The following is a 15,861-nucleotide window of genomic DNA, read 5'->3' as shown; positions in this document are numbered from 1 at the left end:
CCCCTGCCCCGCTCCGGCCCCCCGCCGGCTTCCCGACGCCCCGCCGCGGCTCACATCGGGCACCAGCTGGTGCCACCCGGGCCGCCCTCCAGGGCTTGGATTTCAGGGGTCTGCAGCACGCACAGGGAGCTCCTCGCTTCCACCCCTCTCGCCTCTCTCCCTCTCTGGTACCCTAACACTCCGGCTCTCGGGGCTGAGCCTTTTTCCGTGCTCGCCGCCACCTGGAGCATCTCCCGGAGCTCTCCCCTCGGGGCGATGCCTCCAGGTGCCGGCGTGCTGCCAGGACAGAGGGCAGGTGAGTGCCTCTTCTCCCCGCTGATCCCAGAGGTTTTACGGCCCAGGGGCTCCGCCTGTAGCAGGACACCCAGCTTAGGGCAGTGCTCCGCCACCCCCGCCCTTTCCTGCTCCAGATTCAGGGGTTTCTCTTGGCAGCCTTTGCTGCTGCTGCCATGTTACTCCCCCAGCTGAGGTTTGCAGGATGCCTTGCAAGACGTGGATGGCCGTGTGATCCTGTAGAGCCGCTTGTTTTAAAGGAGAATGCGATTAAGCACTATTATCTTATCGCCGTTTGGCCTCTGTCTGTAAAACACTTGGAGAGAGGTGGGGATAAATGCCCACGGTGCCTCCAAAAGGGCTCCGGCAGCGCCCCTCGCACGGCGCGGCGAGCGGCCGCTAGAGGTCACAGTCAGTCGGTGTTCTCGCTTAGCTGACCGAGAAGAAAGGAAAACCACCCAAACTCGGGCTGCAGGATGTAGTAAAGTATACACGTCAGTGTGCTGCTCCCCAGTAAGGGCATCTTTATCTCCTTTTAGTCATTCTGATTCTGGTGCTTTTTTATTTTGATTTTTTTTTTTTCCCCATATAGCTGGAAAGATTCTTGCTTCCAGCAGCTGCAGCTCTTTCATGTGTCTTGCCTGCTGGTTATTTTTATAAGCAACAAACACTCTTCTAAACTGCTTCACCTCTCTTTGGGTATGCTTCTGCCTTTCATTCTTCCAGAAACAGTTACTGGAGTACCTGGTTTAAAAAAAAAAAAAAAAAAAAAAAGTAGCAAAAACTGACTAGGGCTGTCAGCAATAATGAGTTACCCAGGTGCTTCTGGCTTTGCAATTTGTCATGCTTGCTGCTCCACATGTTTTAACCCCCTTCATCCTTTGTAGCAAGTTGGCAGAAGAGAGGACAGTCCAAACTACTGGGTCTGAGGATGGACGAGCTGCATGAAAGTGTGTTGGAGTGTGCTTTCTGGAAATCGTTTCGAGTCAGACAAAGCTTCCTGTGCCGTGAAGCTGTGTGGCAGAGCAGGTAAAGTGCCAGGCATGCTACAGTCAGACTTTATCTTGCAAGTGACCCAGTGGATAAAGCATTATAGGTTGGTCTGATGCACGTTTCTATCTGAGTCTTTCTTTTAAATACGGACTACAATGATTTCCTTTTTTGGAATAACAGCAGTAAGCAAAGCTAACCTGACAACAGCTGTGCCAGTTGCTGGATTTTACCCCTCTGTAGTCTAGCATGTTGCAGTTTACTTATTTTAGTTATAATTACTGACTTTCAGTCGAGGAGATTTGTTCTAGCTAGCTGGTGTCAATAGCTGTAAGCAATGTGTTCTCACGCCAGGAGCAGTAATTTACCAGGAGCAAAAATTCAGATTTTAGACAGGATTTGTAATTTTCTTGCAAGTGTTCTGATCTGTGGCCTTTTCAGACTGGTCATGCTGCTGTCATTATGAAATAGCAGTTTTATTGCTAAATGTGTGGAAGTTCCAATGGCTTCGTAGGACTTGCTCAGGAGTTACGAGTGTCAGTTCAGTAGCTGACTTGTTACAGCTGTCTTATTCTTCAGGAAATTTCAGTGAGCATAATAACTTTCTTTTGTTACTGAATTTTATGAGTCAAGAAACTTGAAAAATAGGATGAAGATCCCAAAAGAGACAGAGCACTTAAAACAACTTTGTGTGACCGTAAAGAGAAACATTTAGCAATATAAGAAGGAAGAAGTATTTTAAAGGCCATGCATGGGAAAGGAGGGAAGTGTTTGAAAGTTCCAGTTGCCCTGTTTTTAAAGATTGAACCAAATTAATAATAATAAAAGTGAGCCAATAAATCCATGTAAATAGGTCAGCACAGAAATTAGTATTCAGCCTCAAGGTTAAATGGTAAAGTACAAGGCTTCAAGCAAAACTTCAGAGGGACTGAGCTGGCTGCTAATCTGAAATATAGCAAAGACCTCTTTCAAGCAGTTAGCTGAGTTCAGCTGTTGAGGTATTTGGGGGTTGTCTTTTGTGTGTGTGGCTTTGTTGTTGTTGTTGTTGTTAAATGCTCTGGAAATACACACTGGGATGTTGAATCAAAGTAATTACCCTTCTCCTGGTGTTACAGTTGTATCATTTACTGCCCAGGAGGAACTTCACAATTAATAGTCATTATGTAAAAATAGCTTTCTGTATGTCAACATTTATTTTCATGGCTTGTATTGTGCTATTGCATCCTAAGGGTATTTAATGAACTTGAAATATTTTCTACAGTTTCCAAATCTTTCTGGCCTCGTGCTGAGACCATTGTTCTGTGTTTCAAGTGCAGCACTGTGATTGCTTTTTTTTTTAAAAAAAAAAAAAGAGGTCATTTGCTTCTATCTTTTATGTGAACAAGCTGGCATATTTTGTTGGCGAGCTTTTTTCATAACTCCAGATCAGATCCAGTTCCTGCTGAGGTAGCTACTGAGCGATCTTGACTTGAGAGCAGGCAAAACTGGCTTTTGGTGGAGTGTCCTCTGTCAGGATCCGTGTTTGTTTTTAGCACAGCAGCACCTAGGGGCTCCAGCTGCGGAGCAGGATGCCTGAATGACATACTTGCAGACACGGAACAAAAGGTTTTTGTGGTCAGGGAGCACACAGTACCTAACATATAAAATTGTTGGGGGGGGTGGGGGGGAGGAGGATGGGATGGGAGGGAACAATATATTTGGCAATATTTATCTTAATTACTTGAAGAGGCAATGAATAAAGAATAGAAGAAATGCTTCAGAAGGTTCAGCGTGCATGGATGCACTAGTGTTTGCAATTGTCTTCAGTTTAGATCGGGGGGAATGGTTTCCACTAGATGTTTTTGCTGCTATCTAACTTCTCTGCACCAGAGCCCCCCACTGCTTCAATGTGGTTTGTGGGCTACGTAGGAAACCTCTCAGGAGAGGGGCCTATCGCCATGTATAATTGCAAAACAAAATCTAATGACAGATGCAGTTTGGATCGTCAGTGGCACCTGACACGAGAGTACAAGTTCCCTTGTCACTGAGGCACTTATAAAGATCTGAATAATTTTGAATATGAATGTTGCTAAAAGTGGCTGAATGACATTTAGTAGGGAGCTGGGTATTCACATAGATATACATGTGCACGGAATACAATCTGCAGTTGACATTTAGAATTAGACTAAGTTATTTCATGAAACATGCTAAGAGTTCGGGAAATTTGGCTGTGAGCAATTAGCTTTGATACTGGGGACTCAATGCATTTGTGGGTCAGACAGCGAGCTTTTTCAGTGAGACACACAGCTGCCTTCCCTGTTGTCTGCCACCTCCACGTTGAGAGAAAACCCAGCAAAGATTCTTGGACCTGATGCTGGGCTAATTACTGAAGGTTATTAAATTTCAGTGATCACTGGGTCAAAGGAAGCCCTCTTGGTCAGAGACTGCTGCTAGCTGGGTTCAACCAGTTTGTTACATCTGAACTCCAGGCAGCAAGACGCAAAGCATGAGGAGAAGGACGTTGCTTGCCTGAGGAAGGCAATTAGAAGGAGACTTGCTAATGGGGAATTCAAAGGCATGAACATATTTTCACAGGAGAGAAGAACACAGGAATAGATTTTCACACCAGTGAGATACTTTACTAAATGCTTACCAAGGGGAAGAGAAACTGTCTGCAGAGAAGATGGAGAGAAATACTGGGATTTGGGGAAGCCGTATGTGCAGGTGAATCCAAAATATTCTCTGAGAACAGGAAGACACTGGGCCATATGAATGCACATAAATTTTATTTTGTCATGATCTTAACATTTTTGGCATTAGCTAATGTAAAGGGTTATGTGCTTTTTTTTTTTTTTCCCTCCCCATCCTCAGCAAAGATTATGGAGTTCAGTTCAATGTGTGCAGTTAATATGTGTGTTAGTGTCACTTGAGATGAATGAGGAAACTTGAGGGCATTGTATGCACTACTGGGGCCTTCAGCATCCTGTCCACCTGCCCTTGCAGATGACCTGGATGCCACAGAGGTAACACCTCACGCCTGTATTCAGGTTACCAAGTTGAGCCCCTGTTGTGCCTCATGGAAGAGCAAGACTGGAAGTGTAGAAGCTGTGTTGGCTGAGACTTGGTGTGGATGCATGTCTGAGTGACGAGTGGGTCACCCATGGCCTTTGGGAAGGGAATTGAGGCAGCTGGGACTCTGAATCCCCTCACTGGGGAGGAGACAGAGAGCTCCACAGAGCCAGCAAAGGCTGCATGTGTACCCCTGCCCACTCATTTAGAGGTGGTGATGAGCACAGAGGTCTAATTAAAATGAGACTTGGCCACAGTGAGATAGAGTCCTGCAAGTAGGGTTCTACAGGATTTGTGAAAAAATATTCCAAGGAGAAGCTCCTGGAAATACTGGTTAGCATTTTTTGCTCCTTAGTGAGAGATAGGGTACTTCTCTATTTCATCTACATCCTTGGGGGAAGGAGAGGAGACTTAGAAACTCTTGTCTTGCTATTACACTGCTCCAAATTTTACACTTCAATGGAAATAAAGTTAAAAAAGGTGTTTCTGAAAAATTTCACTTGCTTCTTGACAAACAGGAGAAATCCTACCTCCTGAAATACTGCTCTCCACAAATACCGAGTGACTGTTCAATTGTACTAAACTACAGTAAATGATGCAAAAATTCAGTCTTATTTTCACTTGAGGATACAAAATTAAATTGTTTTGATCTCTTACATTCAGATTTTTACCTTTAAAATGAATTATTCATCTCTTTGTCTAGTCCTACATGTTCTTCTAGAAGTCCCAGGAAGTCTTTCTGTTGACTACACTGGTTTATAAAAAAAGATCAAACTTGCTTGCACAGAGAAATGTTTGTGTAACTATTTCAAACTTAAAGATGATGTTTAGGTTACTAAAATACTTAAACTGAAGTCAATACCTATCCAGTTAAAGTTAGTAAAGCAGTAATGTCTTTGTTCTGTTCAAACAAATCCACTGCTTCTCAGTGAAAATGAGGTCCGACCTCTTTGTAAAATTTCTCTTTTCCTGAGTCTGTCACAGCAGCACTGGAGAACTTGGTGTGTCCATATCCCTCCTCTGGACATTGGCAGCCCTGACTCTGCAGTCCAATGAGGTGTTAAAGCCTTTGCATTATAAGGGCTTCATGAACAACTGGAGCATAGCTTCATTACACTCCAGCCCAACTTTACCCCTTAGGATGTTAAATGGAAGTTTGTCTCTCGTTGCTGTGCAGATATAAACTAAAGATCCCTCGGTTACTTTCTGTAACTTATCTGACTTACCCGCAATGTATTGGAGAGTACTCTTGCTTCTGGCAAAGAGGTTGTATTATCCTAGGCTGCATGTGAACAGCTGCACACAGGCCTGCCCAGGCTCCTACACAAGCACTCTCAAAACCTAAGCAAGCTGCATCAATGTTCCCCAAGTTCACTGCTGCACTGCTGGTGGGAGTTGGCATCCACCTCCTGGAGCAGTAACTTCTCACCCTGTACATCAAGTGACTACTTCCTAAATCACATGGGAGACTAGACTACGCCCTGGAATGGAAAGTAAAAGTGATCGTACCATTATCTATGTTGCACAGCCAGAAACGTTGCTTGCAGCTAGAATGAGTCGCAGTCTCGTTTGATGAAGGTAGGACATTCCTCGTGATGCTGTGTTCATGTGTGACTTCCAGATGATGTTTGGGATCAGGTACGGATGCTTGCAGCAAAGCCCACCAGAACTATATAGTAGATTGCTAACTCTCTGCTGTCTAAAAGGTGATCAAAACATCTGAGGAGTTCACGAAATTAAACCAACTACATGAGAAAAATTTTTTTTCATTTTGCACTATAGAGATACTTGTTTCTGTGTGGTTATTATGCTATATTCTCCTCCGATATAAGCTACCATAGCTTCATTTTGTGCAATTACTGATTTCAGGTGTTTGCTTTTTTTTTTTTTTTTTTTTTTTTATCACATTTTTGCTTATTTCACCATTTCTGTGCTAGCAACTGCATGCTGACCTTCCCCTCATTTTAAACCAAGTCACATTTCCCGATTCCCTCCTTGGGAAGCTGCAACATATTTGTTAATTGCTCTTTCCCCACCAATACAGAAGGGGAAGGTGGACTCCCTGTGTTTCACTTCCCTTGGGGAGGGAGGGGAAGGACTCGGATGAGAGGTTTGCCAGCATTATTCCTCTATCACTCAGGCTGAACTCCTAATGAAATTGCAGCTGGTTGAGATGCAATCCTTCACCACCGCGGTGTGTGTTAGTGCTGCCCATGGACTTTTTGGAGCTCGGTAGCGGCTGTGTCATGCTGAAATGCAAACTGCAGGTGGGCCACCCCTGCTGCTGTAATGGCCAATACCTCTCCAACTCGCTTACCAATATACCTGCAGCATGGAAAGCTGATCAACCAGCATTAGCAATTTACACATCTCCTAATTTCTTGGCTTCCTGCTGGGATAAACCGTGGAGCCTAGCGGCTGAGGTTGCAGTGACTTGGCTGCAACTTTGCTGTCAGCTTAGGACTGACTCCAGCCTGGATGCAGCAGATAAACAAAATTTCACAGTCTTGATAACAAAACAAATCTTGCCTGGCTAAGAAATAATGGCTAAGAAGCAAATTATTACTGTAGTCCGTGGAGCTGTGCAAATTTACTCTGATAAAGATCTTTGGTAAATTTTCAAAATGACTGAAATGTTAGTTTCAAGGTGGGTTTATAGATGTGCCTTTCAACTGCAAGAGCTGGAATAAAACAGAGCACTCATTTCAGATTCTAAATCATGTCTTCCATGGCAGTGTGTGTTTGGTGTGATTTATTTTTTTTTCTTTTTCAGGGGGTGTGGGGTGGTGTGGGATAGGGATGAGTGTGATAATGATTGCAAAAACAGGGCAGAAGACATCAATAATCTTGAAACTAGTAGAAGAAAATTGTACGTGTCTTTTTAGAAAAGCTCAACATCATTTAATGAGGCATGCTGTGGTGTTGTTGCACTTCAATGAGTACGATATTCCCATGGTCCTAAATGGTGGGGAACTGCAGGAACAACCATGGAAGCTCCTACCCTTAGCAGAACCTCTGCCCAGACACTGCAGCATTCTTCTGGTATGTCACAGAAACTGGAGAAGCTTCTTTCTTTCTGTTTGGGGATTTGGGGCTTAAAAAATTATTATTTTCTGTTGTGGTGTCATGCTTATTAAAACCACAATGCATGGCCTTAACAACATACTGCTTCCTTAATTTTCTGAAAAGTATTGTTATCAGATGATCAATACATTTTTTTTTTCTCCAGCAGGTTTACATGTGACTCTTCTTTCTTCTTTCTTTTTTAGAAATTTCATCTGTTTAAACATTTGAGCTGCCAAACAGGCTTCAAACTGGGAACACACATCTCACGTTTGCAGTGCCTTGTTTGTTTGATTTCTTTCCTGCTATAGTTACATCTTTAATTCTGAGATCTGTTGTTAATTCACTAATTTACATTGCTGGTTTTCTGCCTTCCACCTAACTTTTTTTCTTTTTTTTTTTTTTTTTTTTTTTTGTAACTTATCTATTAAAAAGTATTTCTTATTCAAAAAAATAATAAGAATGGGGAAGGAACAGTTTATTTTCTTTATTGTTTTTTCTTTTCCTTTTTTCCTTCCTTTTCAAGTAAGAAGCACCAACCAAAACATAGGATTGGAATCCTGTGCTGCTGTTTTCCAGAAGCCCAGGACCGTGAGGATTTCTCTGCTCAGCCTGCAGAGTGCTCTGAGAAGCGGTGCCTTCACCAGCTGTCCCTGGGGAGAGCGCTCTCTTTCCAAAGCCACGTACAGTTGCCGTGGCTGGGTCCCAGCAGTAACTAGGGATCTGCCACAGCCTGGTGCTCTTTCTTATTATTTCCACAGATTAGCTGGAGAATATCCCTTACAATCTTCTTGTCTATTAAGTTCACTATTCCAGTGACTTAACATAATGTGGAAAATACTCAGCACTGACAAACATGTAATCAGATTGTCTACTTGTGCTGTTGATTTTTTTTTTAATTATTATTTACAGTCTCTTGCACTTTGTTCCCCAAAGGAGCAATCCTTAAAGTCAACGAGGAAGATAAGCTGGTGGAGCTGCGATTCCTAACGCTGAGCTTCTTGCCAAGTTTGTGGGATGTGGTCCAGCATCCCCTTCCTGAGCCTTGGGGAGATCTGGCAGTCCTGCTACTGCCCTGTCCTGTCTGGGTGCAGAGCAGGCAGACGTGGCCTTCCCTCCATGCAGTTGTGCTCTAAAGGTTCAGCCCAACACAGGATGGTGTAATCACACACCCATGTTCCTGTGCCTTCCCCAGGACTGGGATTCATGTGGATTAACTTGATGGCATCAGTAGAGTTATTCTGGTACGACTGAGGGCTAATCACAGCCCAGTATTTGTGAGTCTCTATAGACAAATAAAATAATACATTTTCATTGCTAATAGTGATGGTCTGTCTAGTAGTCCAATATTCAATGTATTTAAGTATTTTTTTATTGTGCAGTAACAAATTCCATTCAAAGGAATGTGCATTGTAAAAAATGTGACCACTTAGGTCAACCAGCTCAAGAGACTGCTATTTTGAGTAACAGAACAATTAGTTCTCATAGACAAGTTGCTTGGTACAGTTGTTTGCAGGCATTTGATTCTTTGTGTACTTTGTTAACACAAAAGCAATCCTGTCTGTTTCCTACAACCAGAGAAATAATTCTGTAGCAAAAAAGAAAATAGTGCAGGATGAATTTCAGCCTAGCATGAACTTTCCATGCCAGGTTATAAACCTTGGAATAGAGGCTGCTAATGGAAATAGCGATGGAGAAAATTTTAGAGTTTTGAATGGTGATGTGATGGGTTCTCTGTGCCCAGAAGTCTTGCACTGAGAGGGGATTGCAAGACTGGTGTGCCTGAAATAGCAACACTACCTTTTGCTGTTCAGAACAGCAGACTTCAACAGAAAGTGAATACTTAGATTTAATACTCAATTCCAGGAAGATCATGAAAAAGTCTAGTTACTTCTGTCCTCTTTGGTAGGGAAATAATTTTTACAGTGTGATAGGTTTCCCAGTATTTTTAGGAAACAGCTCAAAGCTGAACAATGAAGTTCTTGAACTGTGCATTACCTTCGGAAATGTATCTGAATTTGCTACGAAATGATAGAGTAGGAAATACTGTTTTCATTCCTTGTGCTACTTCACTGTAGAAACCTGCAGGTGAATAGGGAAGCTGTTCAGCAGCACAGTTTGTTCCATTAAAAAAAAAAAAAAAAAAAAAAAGAGAGACTTAAACTGTAAGTTGATACATTTTTCTTTTTGCATTTGGGTGTATGAGGGAAAATGGCAGATACAAAGCCTTTCAAAAATGTCTGGTCACCTTTAAATCACAACTGCTATTGAGCAGAGCTTCTCTTAAAGTTTCAGTGGTAGAAATTACATAAACTTAACGTATTCTGTGCTTTACAGGTTTTATTAAGCTTGCTAAAGAGTTGTGGTGAAATCTCATATTTAGTAGTGTAAACTCCGTGGCATCCGGATGCCATCCTATGGGAGGCAACACTACACCCCTGCACAAACACCTTCTCCTGCTTCCCCCATCATAAGAGATCATGATGCTTTATTCAGTCATTTGTTATTTTCTTTTCTAAACAGAAAAGGTTGATAGCCAAACACACGACTTGTGTTCAGCATAAAATATTCATCAAACAATCATAAATAACCTTTCCCCATCACGAAATGTAGGGAAACCACCAAAAGAGAACTCAATCAAAACATGCAATCTTCTTAAAATATTCATTAAAAATGTCATATTCTGAAAGGCTTGACAGCCACTATGGCTAGGATATTTTTATTGAAATTTCCCCCTCCCTGTTGTGGTATAGTATTTTGAACTATTTTCATGGAGAACACTGTAGAGAACTGCTGTTATGAATAATTATTACAAGAAAACCTCTACAGTACTCTGCAGCCCTGCAAAGTTGGAGGCCTTCTACCTGCATTTCCTATTATGCATCTTCAATGGACATTCATGAAAGCAGATGGTGTTCAGCACCTGGTAGAACTGAGACCTACTGGGATGGTTTTGGGTGCTGACCATGGCTTATTCACAGACCCAGCCAGTCCTCAAAGGGACGTAAGTCTTCATTTGGGAAGACGACCAGAACTCCTGGAAGCAGATCTGAGCAATGTGCATGAGCAGGCCTCTTCTGTCTCAGACTATACGTGATTTAGCAGCATGAGCTGTGTTTGTCTTCTCTCTGATGTCTTCTGGGTATTTTGTGTACACAGATGTTTGTACTTTGACCTCACTGCTAAGCTGGTACTCAGATGAAATTCAGGAATTGGCTTCAGTTAAAATAGTCATGAAAAACTTATTGCTTTGGTGCTTTTGCTTATTTTTTTTTTATTATTATTATTTTATTTGTGTGTGTGTATGTTTTGTTGTTTTCTTCTCTCCATCGGTGTTAATATGTATTAGTTTTAATACTTTTACAGATTCCTCAATGAAATATAGCTGTGTCAGTATAAAAGGGGGTTATTCCAGTGTAGCTTATTCTTGAATTTACAAGCACGAGAAAGCCAATGCACCATAATGCGTGTGAACTAAAAGCTCCTTCTTTCTTTCTGTTGTGTGTTTGTTGGTTTGTTTGTTTTGTTTGCTTGTTTTTAAGAACTTCTGAGTTCTGTCCCAGCATGGCACTGGCAGCATGGAGTGTTTTCAGAGCTCCATTGCAGAGATACTGGATCAAGGAATCTAGGTTATTTCAAAGAGCATTATATAAAAGATACTTCTTTGGTCGTATTCTTCCAGAAGAGCAAGAATTTGTGATTTCCCCGAGCAATTCTCTTCATTGCAAATTCCCTGTTTGAGAGTAGTTGGCTGGATAACTTTGAGGAAGACAGAGGAATGGAAACATTCAATTTTGGCTCTGTGTGTATGTTAGTCTCAGCTATATGCTGTATTTTTATGTCCCAGTGGAGCTTCGTAAGGAGAAAAAGACTTATGTACCTTATGTACCTTTTTTTTTTTTTTTTTTTTTTTTTTTAATTTGAACTATAAATTATAAGAGCAACTTGTTTTTAAGCACATAAAATATTCCTTTCTCTTCTGGACAATATTGTAGAATATTAAAACTCAGATATTTGCAGGCTGTTAATCTTGGGTATCTAGATTTTATGGATTTCCATTCCTAGCAGTAACTGTAACCCAAACTGTGGAGCTTGAAGAGCAGTTAGAAGCTCATCTGATAAATGAGCCCAAAGTTTAGAGAGCGGAAAATCTTCAGTTCGCCAGGGAGAAGAATAAAACTTGATGTATTGAACATGGGCACGGTAGAGCTATCAGGAAGTAGTATTGGCATCTGTCTTCGATAAAGAGAAAGGAGACTTAACCGTGATAGTTGGGGGGATTTTTACTGGATGGGGATGCTTCAGAGGGAGGGCACCTGTTCAGTTATTCTGTTTGTGCCTATTTGGCACAAATCTGACTCTTCTTGTGCCTGCTTGGAGCAAGCAGGGAACCATTACTGCAGAACTTGCAGGATGCGTGAGTTGGTATCACATCCAAATTACACTCCTCATTATACTCCCGTTTATGAAATATGTAAGATCTCCTGGAACAGGGTTTTCAAACTGTTTGTTTCTTCTTGCCAGGCATAACACATAGCTGATTTAAAACAAATAAACAGAAAAAGCCTGCCAGCTTTGCAGCTAGAGAGCCTCTCGTAGACAATCCTTCTGCAATATTTCGTGTCATCAACTCATGCCTGGTGTGGTGACCCGAGCCATCTGCAGCTATCTGGCGACCTAAGGGGGTGTTACGTGATCTTTCCTCTGATCCTGAGAGAATGAATGCTGCATGTTTCACTGACTTCAGCCAGGTATGTGGTTGTCTCCAGATGAAAGACCCAGCTTCTCCTAAAAGCGACCACTGATGCTTTCCAAAATAACAGCATTGCTGCAGTGCTCGGGAGCACTGCTCTCCTCCTTGTCAGAGTGCACAATGATTGCAGAAGCAAGTCAGGGAGTCAGCAGTCTGCTAATCAGGCGGGCAAACTGACCTCCTCTGTGGCACTGCCTATTTTTAGAAACAAAGGTCACTTGAAAACAAAGTGAAATTTGCTACGTATAAGCAGGCATGATTCCACTGATTGAGGAGGAAGGTGTGCACCAGTGATAAATGTGTCCCTGAAATCCACCCAACCATCTCTTATACCAACAGAGCAGTGAGCAATTGTCAGGTCACTATGCTGACCTGCATGAAGAAATTATTCTGATTTTTCAAAGCTAAAAATAAAAGCAGTACTGAGAATTTTAGGTCAAACCCTTCCATAATGGAAACACAAGGCAGTGGTTAGAGGCATGGTAAGGCACGACGAGGCCTTCTGTACCCTTGATCAATAAGTTGCACTTGGGTGTTACTTGCCTGTAATCACTGGATCCCCAGAAAAACTGAGCTGAACAGATGCCGAGGCCTTGACTTAAATTAATTCTGCTCAGATGAATGTACTGTACTCTACTTAAATCTGTGTCATTAAGCACCTTTGACAGCTTTTTAGCAGGTGTTTAGCACAAAAAATAGATCAATTGAGGGAAGGGGAGAGAGGAAGAGTAAATCCAGTGTGGTGTGTTTAATCTCTATCTAGTGTAATTATGGTTAAGGCCAAAATGGCTTAATTTAGGAGTGCTGCAGATGAATGCATCCAACGTGCTTCCAGCTGCTCTGATTATCAGCTTCTCTTACATCAAAAATAAGGTACACATTAGTCTCATCTTAGTTCTAATGAAGTCAACCACAAAACTCACATTGAATTTACAAGGGGCAAGATGTGAACCTATGTATTCTAGCAAACAAAATGGGTTACAAGACTGAATCCTAGAGCTCTAGGCTTTTTCTCCATTAGGATGTGAACTGCAAAATACATTGGCAGGTGTAATAAAAGCTCTGGGTGAACATATATATATATATATATATATATATATATATACATACTTTTTTTTTTCTCTGATTAGTAAATAAGATCTTTACTCTGTTACTGAGTTAATTAGCAAAACTGTGAGAGTTATGCTTGTGGAGTGAAAGAAGTGCATTTTTTCAACATATAGTCTTTAATAGTAGTTTCTTACAGATAAACAATAAAGCCTACTTTACAGTCCTTCCCTCAAAATGGTAGCAATATTTCCTTTTGTGATAGAATGGTTTTCATTAAAGCACATGCAGTCAGAACAAGAAGGCAGATACATACCAGTCCAGGTCTGATTTATTTTGCAGAAAATGTCCTTAATTCAATTGTATGATTTATGGGAAATAAAATTATATATTGGTTCAAAGCAATGCCATATGGTAGGCTATAGCATCCATCCACATAATTGTATGATACTTATTGAAAAACCATTACCAGATATCTCTTTTTCAATACCCACTCAAAAATATCTTGTTGCCAACATAAGCACTGCTTTTATTCACACATTGATTTAGTGGCATTCTTACAACTTTAAGATTTGGATTGAACATCTAAATCTTCAGTCTACTGATAATTCAGCAATTAACTTTAAGCTATTGTTTAAATCATATTTAATGAAAATAGTGACATTGTATTTAGCTAACAGTCTCTTGAGAGATCTGATTCACAGAGTCGATAAAAAACATTATTTCTGATGCCAAGAGAAGATGATTTTCTTTTGTGAGAGGGTGGATTTTTTTTATTTATTTATTTTTTTTTTTGCTGATTTATAAAAAGGCTGAAGCATCCATTACAGATTGCACCTAGTTAGTTCTTCAGTAGAGGTAGCTAAAATTTTCTGTTGCTTTTGATAATAAGCAGTGAATTTTATATTCCAGTAAATTAAATTAGAGAATCTTACACAATGCCTTTTATACAATGGACGTTGTCTAAGGCTTTTATAAACATAATCATGAGTATCAAAATGGAAAAATGTATTTCTCTGGTGACTAAATAAGTGATAGCAATAAGAATTCTGTTTCTGCTAGAAATTCATTAATGAGCTTTTGCAGGCTACAATGTGTCTTCGCATTAGTGGAAAAAAAAAGTGAATGTACTTAAGCCTGTCTGATGGATGTACAGCCATACTAACTGGCATGTTCGTTCATGCTAAGTGAAAGTGACTTTGTATATTCTACATATTATTTTTGATTCAAATATGACAAGTCTGTGAACTACCTAAGTCCTCTGTGGCAATGAGTTACTCTCAGTATAAGTAGGAGTTTAGGCTGATGAGAAATCTTGTAAGGTTCTTTATATTTTTTAACTCTTTGAATAGGTTTCAAGCATACAGTCTGCTTACCCATTGTAGCAAAGTCTTACTAACAAGGCAGTCACATTCCCTTAGCATGAACTCATAAACCCTCTGCTTAATGTTTCCTCTGTTGTCAGATCAGTCATGCCAAAAAGAAATGCTCGGCTGAGGCACTTTGAGTTAGGCCATGTAAGGATGGCCCAAGGATGGGAAACCCTAAATGACATTTCCTTTCTGTTGCATCAGCATGAAGACGTGTCTCCGTGAAAGGTCTACAGGGACCTGAGCACCTTTTATTATGGTACAAGCAACTCTTCAACATTTTTGTTGATTTCAGTATGGTGCTTCTACCTTTGAGAGCCAAAAATAGTCTAGTCTTAAACACGCTCCTATCAACATATTTTACTTTAGACATCTGAACTGTCAGTTTTATTTAGTAGGAAGATTTATCTTCAGCACTGATGTTTTCTGCAAGCAAGTTTTGTGTGTGTTTGTGTTCTGCAAACAAGTTTTGCATGTGTTTGTGTTTTTCCTCTGTTTTGCTGTTTGGGCTTTTTTTTTTTTTTAAGATTTGTAGAGAAGATATTGGACAGGAACCTTCAAAATTAAACTCTTGGGACCCAAAACAGGATACAAGGACAGCACAAGACAGCTCTAAGGAGAGTTTCCCTGTGCTGCCACTTTCTGAAATGATAAGGTTCTCAGAGCCTTTTGAAAATCTAGTCTTGGCTCTGCAATAGTGGGAAGAGAACATCGGAGTAAGGCATTTTTGTGTCTGATGGAACAACCCTTGAGAATTTGTCCTGAAACCTCTGAACTTGTGTGAGCAGCCAGAGTTCTACCAGTGGCTGAAAACAACTTTTGGTTTCTGTAAAGCTACAGGGAGGTGAAATGAAAACTCATGAATAAAATTCTCTGATAGTATATTACCATTCCCTTTATCCATTCAAATCCAGATGTGAGAAAGAAGCCTTAAATTGCATGAGAAGAAAAAGTGATTTTTTATGCTATCTCTAATGAAACAAACAAACAAAAACCAACCTATCTAATCATTACATTTTTAAAATACAGCAAGAAAATTGTACAGCTCCAGTCAGTTTACCAGGTATTTAACATATATGATTTAGATCCACCTGCTGCAGCTAAAGGAAAAAAGCCAACAGAAAGTGTGTGACCTGGACAAGGCAAGGGACACTGTCCCAGTAAGGGGACAGAACAGCGTTCCTGCTCTGTGTTTAAAAATGGTCCCTTACACCCTACTCTGGTTTTCTTGGTTATTTATTTATTTATTTGTTAACTCTGATCACTTCCTTTGAACATCTTTGCTTTTCTGGACCTGTAAACTGGATGAAAAGGACT

General features: G+C 40.8%; 1 protein-coding gene and 1 long non-coding RNA gene across 3 annotated transcripts in view; both read left to right on the top strand.

The window, feature by feature from the left end:
• The first annotated feature begins 154 nt into the window (after positions 1 to 154).
• MTA3 (metastasis associated 1 family member 3) overlaps positions 155 to 15,861 on the top strand; it is a 156,519-nt gene continuing 140,812 nt past the window's right edge. Inside the window, exons 1-2 of one of the 2 annotated variants that reach the window (XM_027454127.3) lie at positions 155 to 295; positions 1,161 to 1,302. In XM_027454127.3, the coding sequence (XP_027309928.1) occupies positions 1,218 to 1,302 (85 nt within the window). In that variant the 5' untranslated portion in view covers positions 155 to 295; positions 1,161 to 1,217. Of the gene's footprint in view, positions 296 to 585; positions 787 to 1,160; positions 1,303 to 15,861 lie in introns of those variants that run through there. The other variant, XM_072035754.1, reaches the window with a different exon arrangement.
• Positions 1,309 to 11,215, top strand: LOC113843175 (uncharacterized). The gene is made up of 3 exons (XR_011808250.1): positions 1,309 to 5,889; positions 7,197 to 7,353; positions 7,901 to 11,215. It is a non-coding gene; the product is annotated as an uncharacterized lncRNA (long non-coding RNA).

This window comes from Anas platyrhynchos, chromosome 3, assembly GCF_047663525.1.
Source record: "Anas platyrhynchos isolate ZD024472 breed Pekin duck chromosome 3, IASCAAS_PekinDuck_T2T, whole genome shotgun sequence".
Classification (NCBI taxonomy): domain Eukaryota; kingdom Metazoa; phylum Chordata; class Aves; order Anseriformes; family Anatidae; genus Anas; species Anas platyrhynchos.
This window is presented reverse-complemented; position numbering and strand designations above follow the sequence as displayed.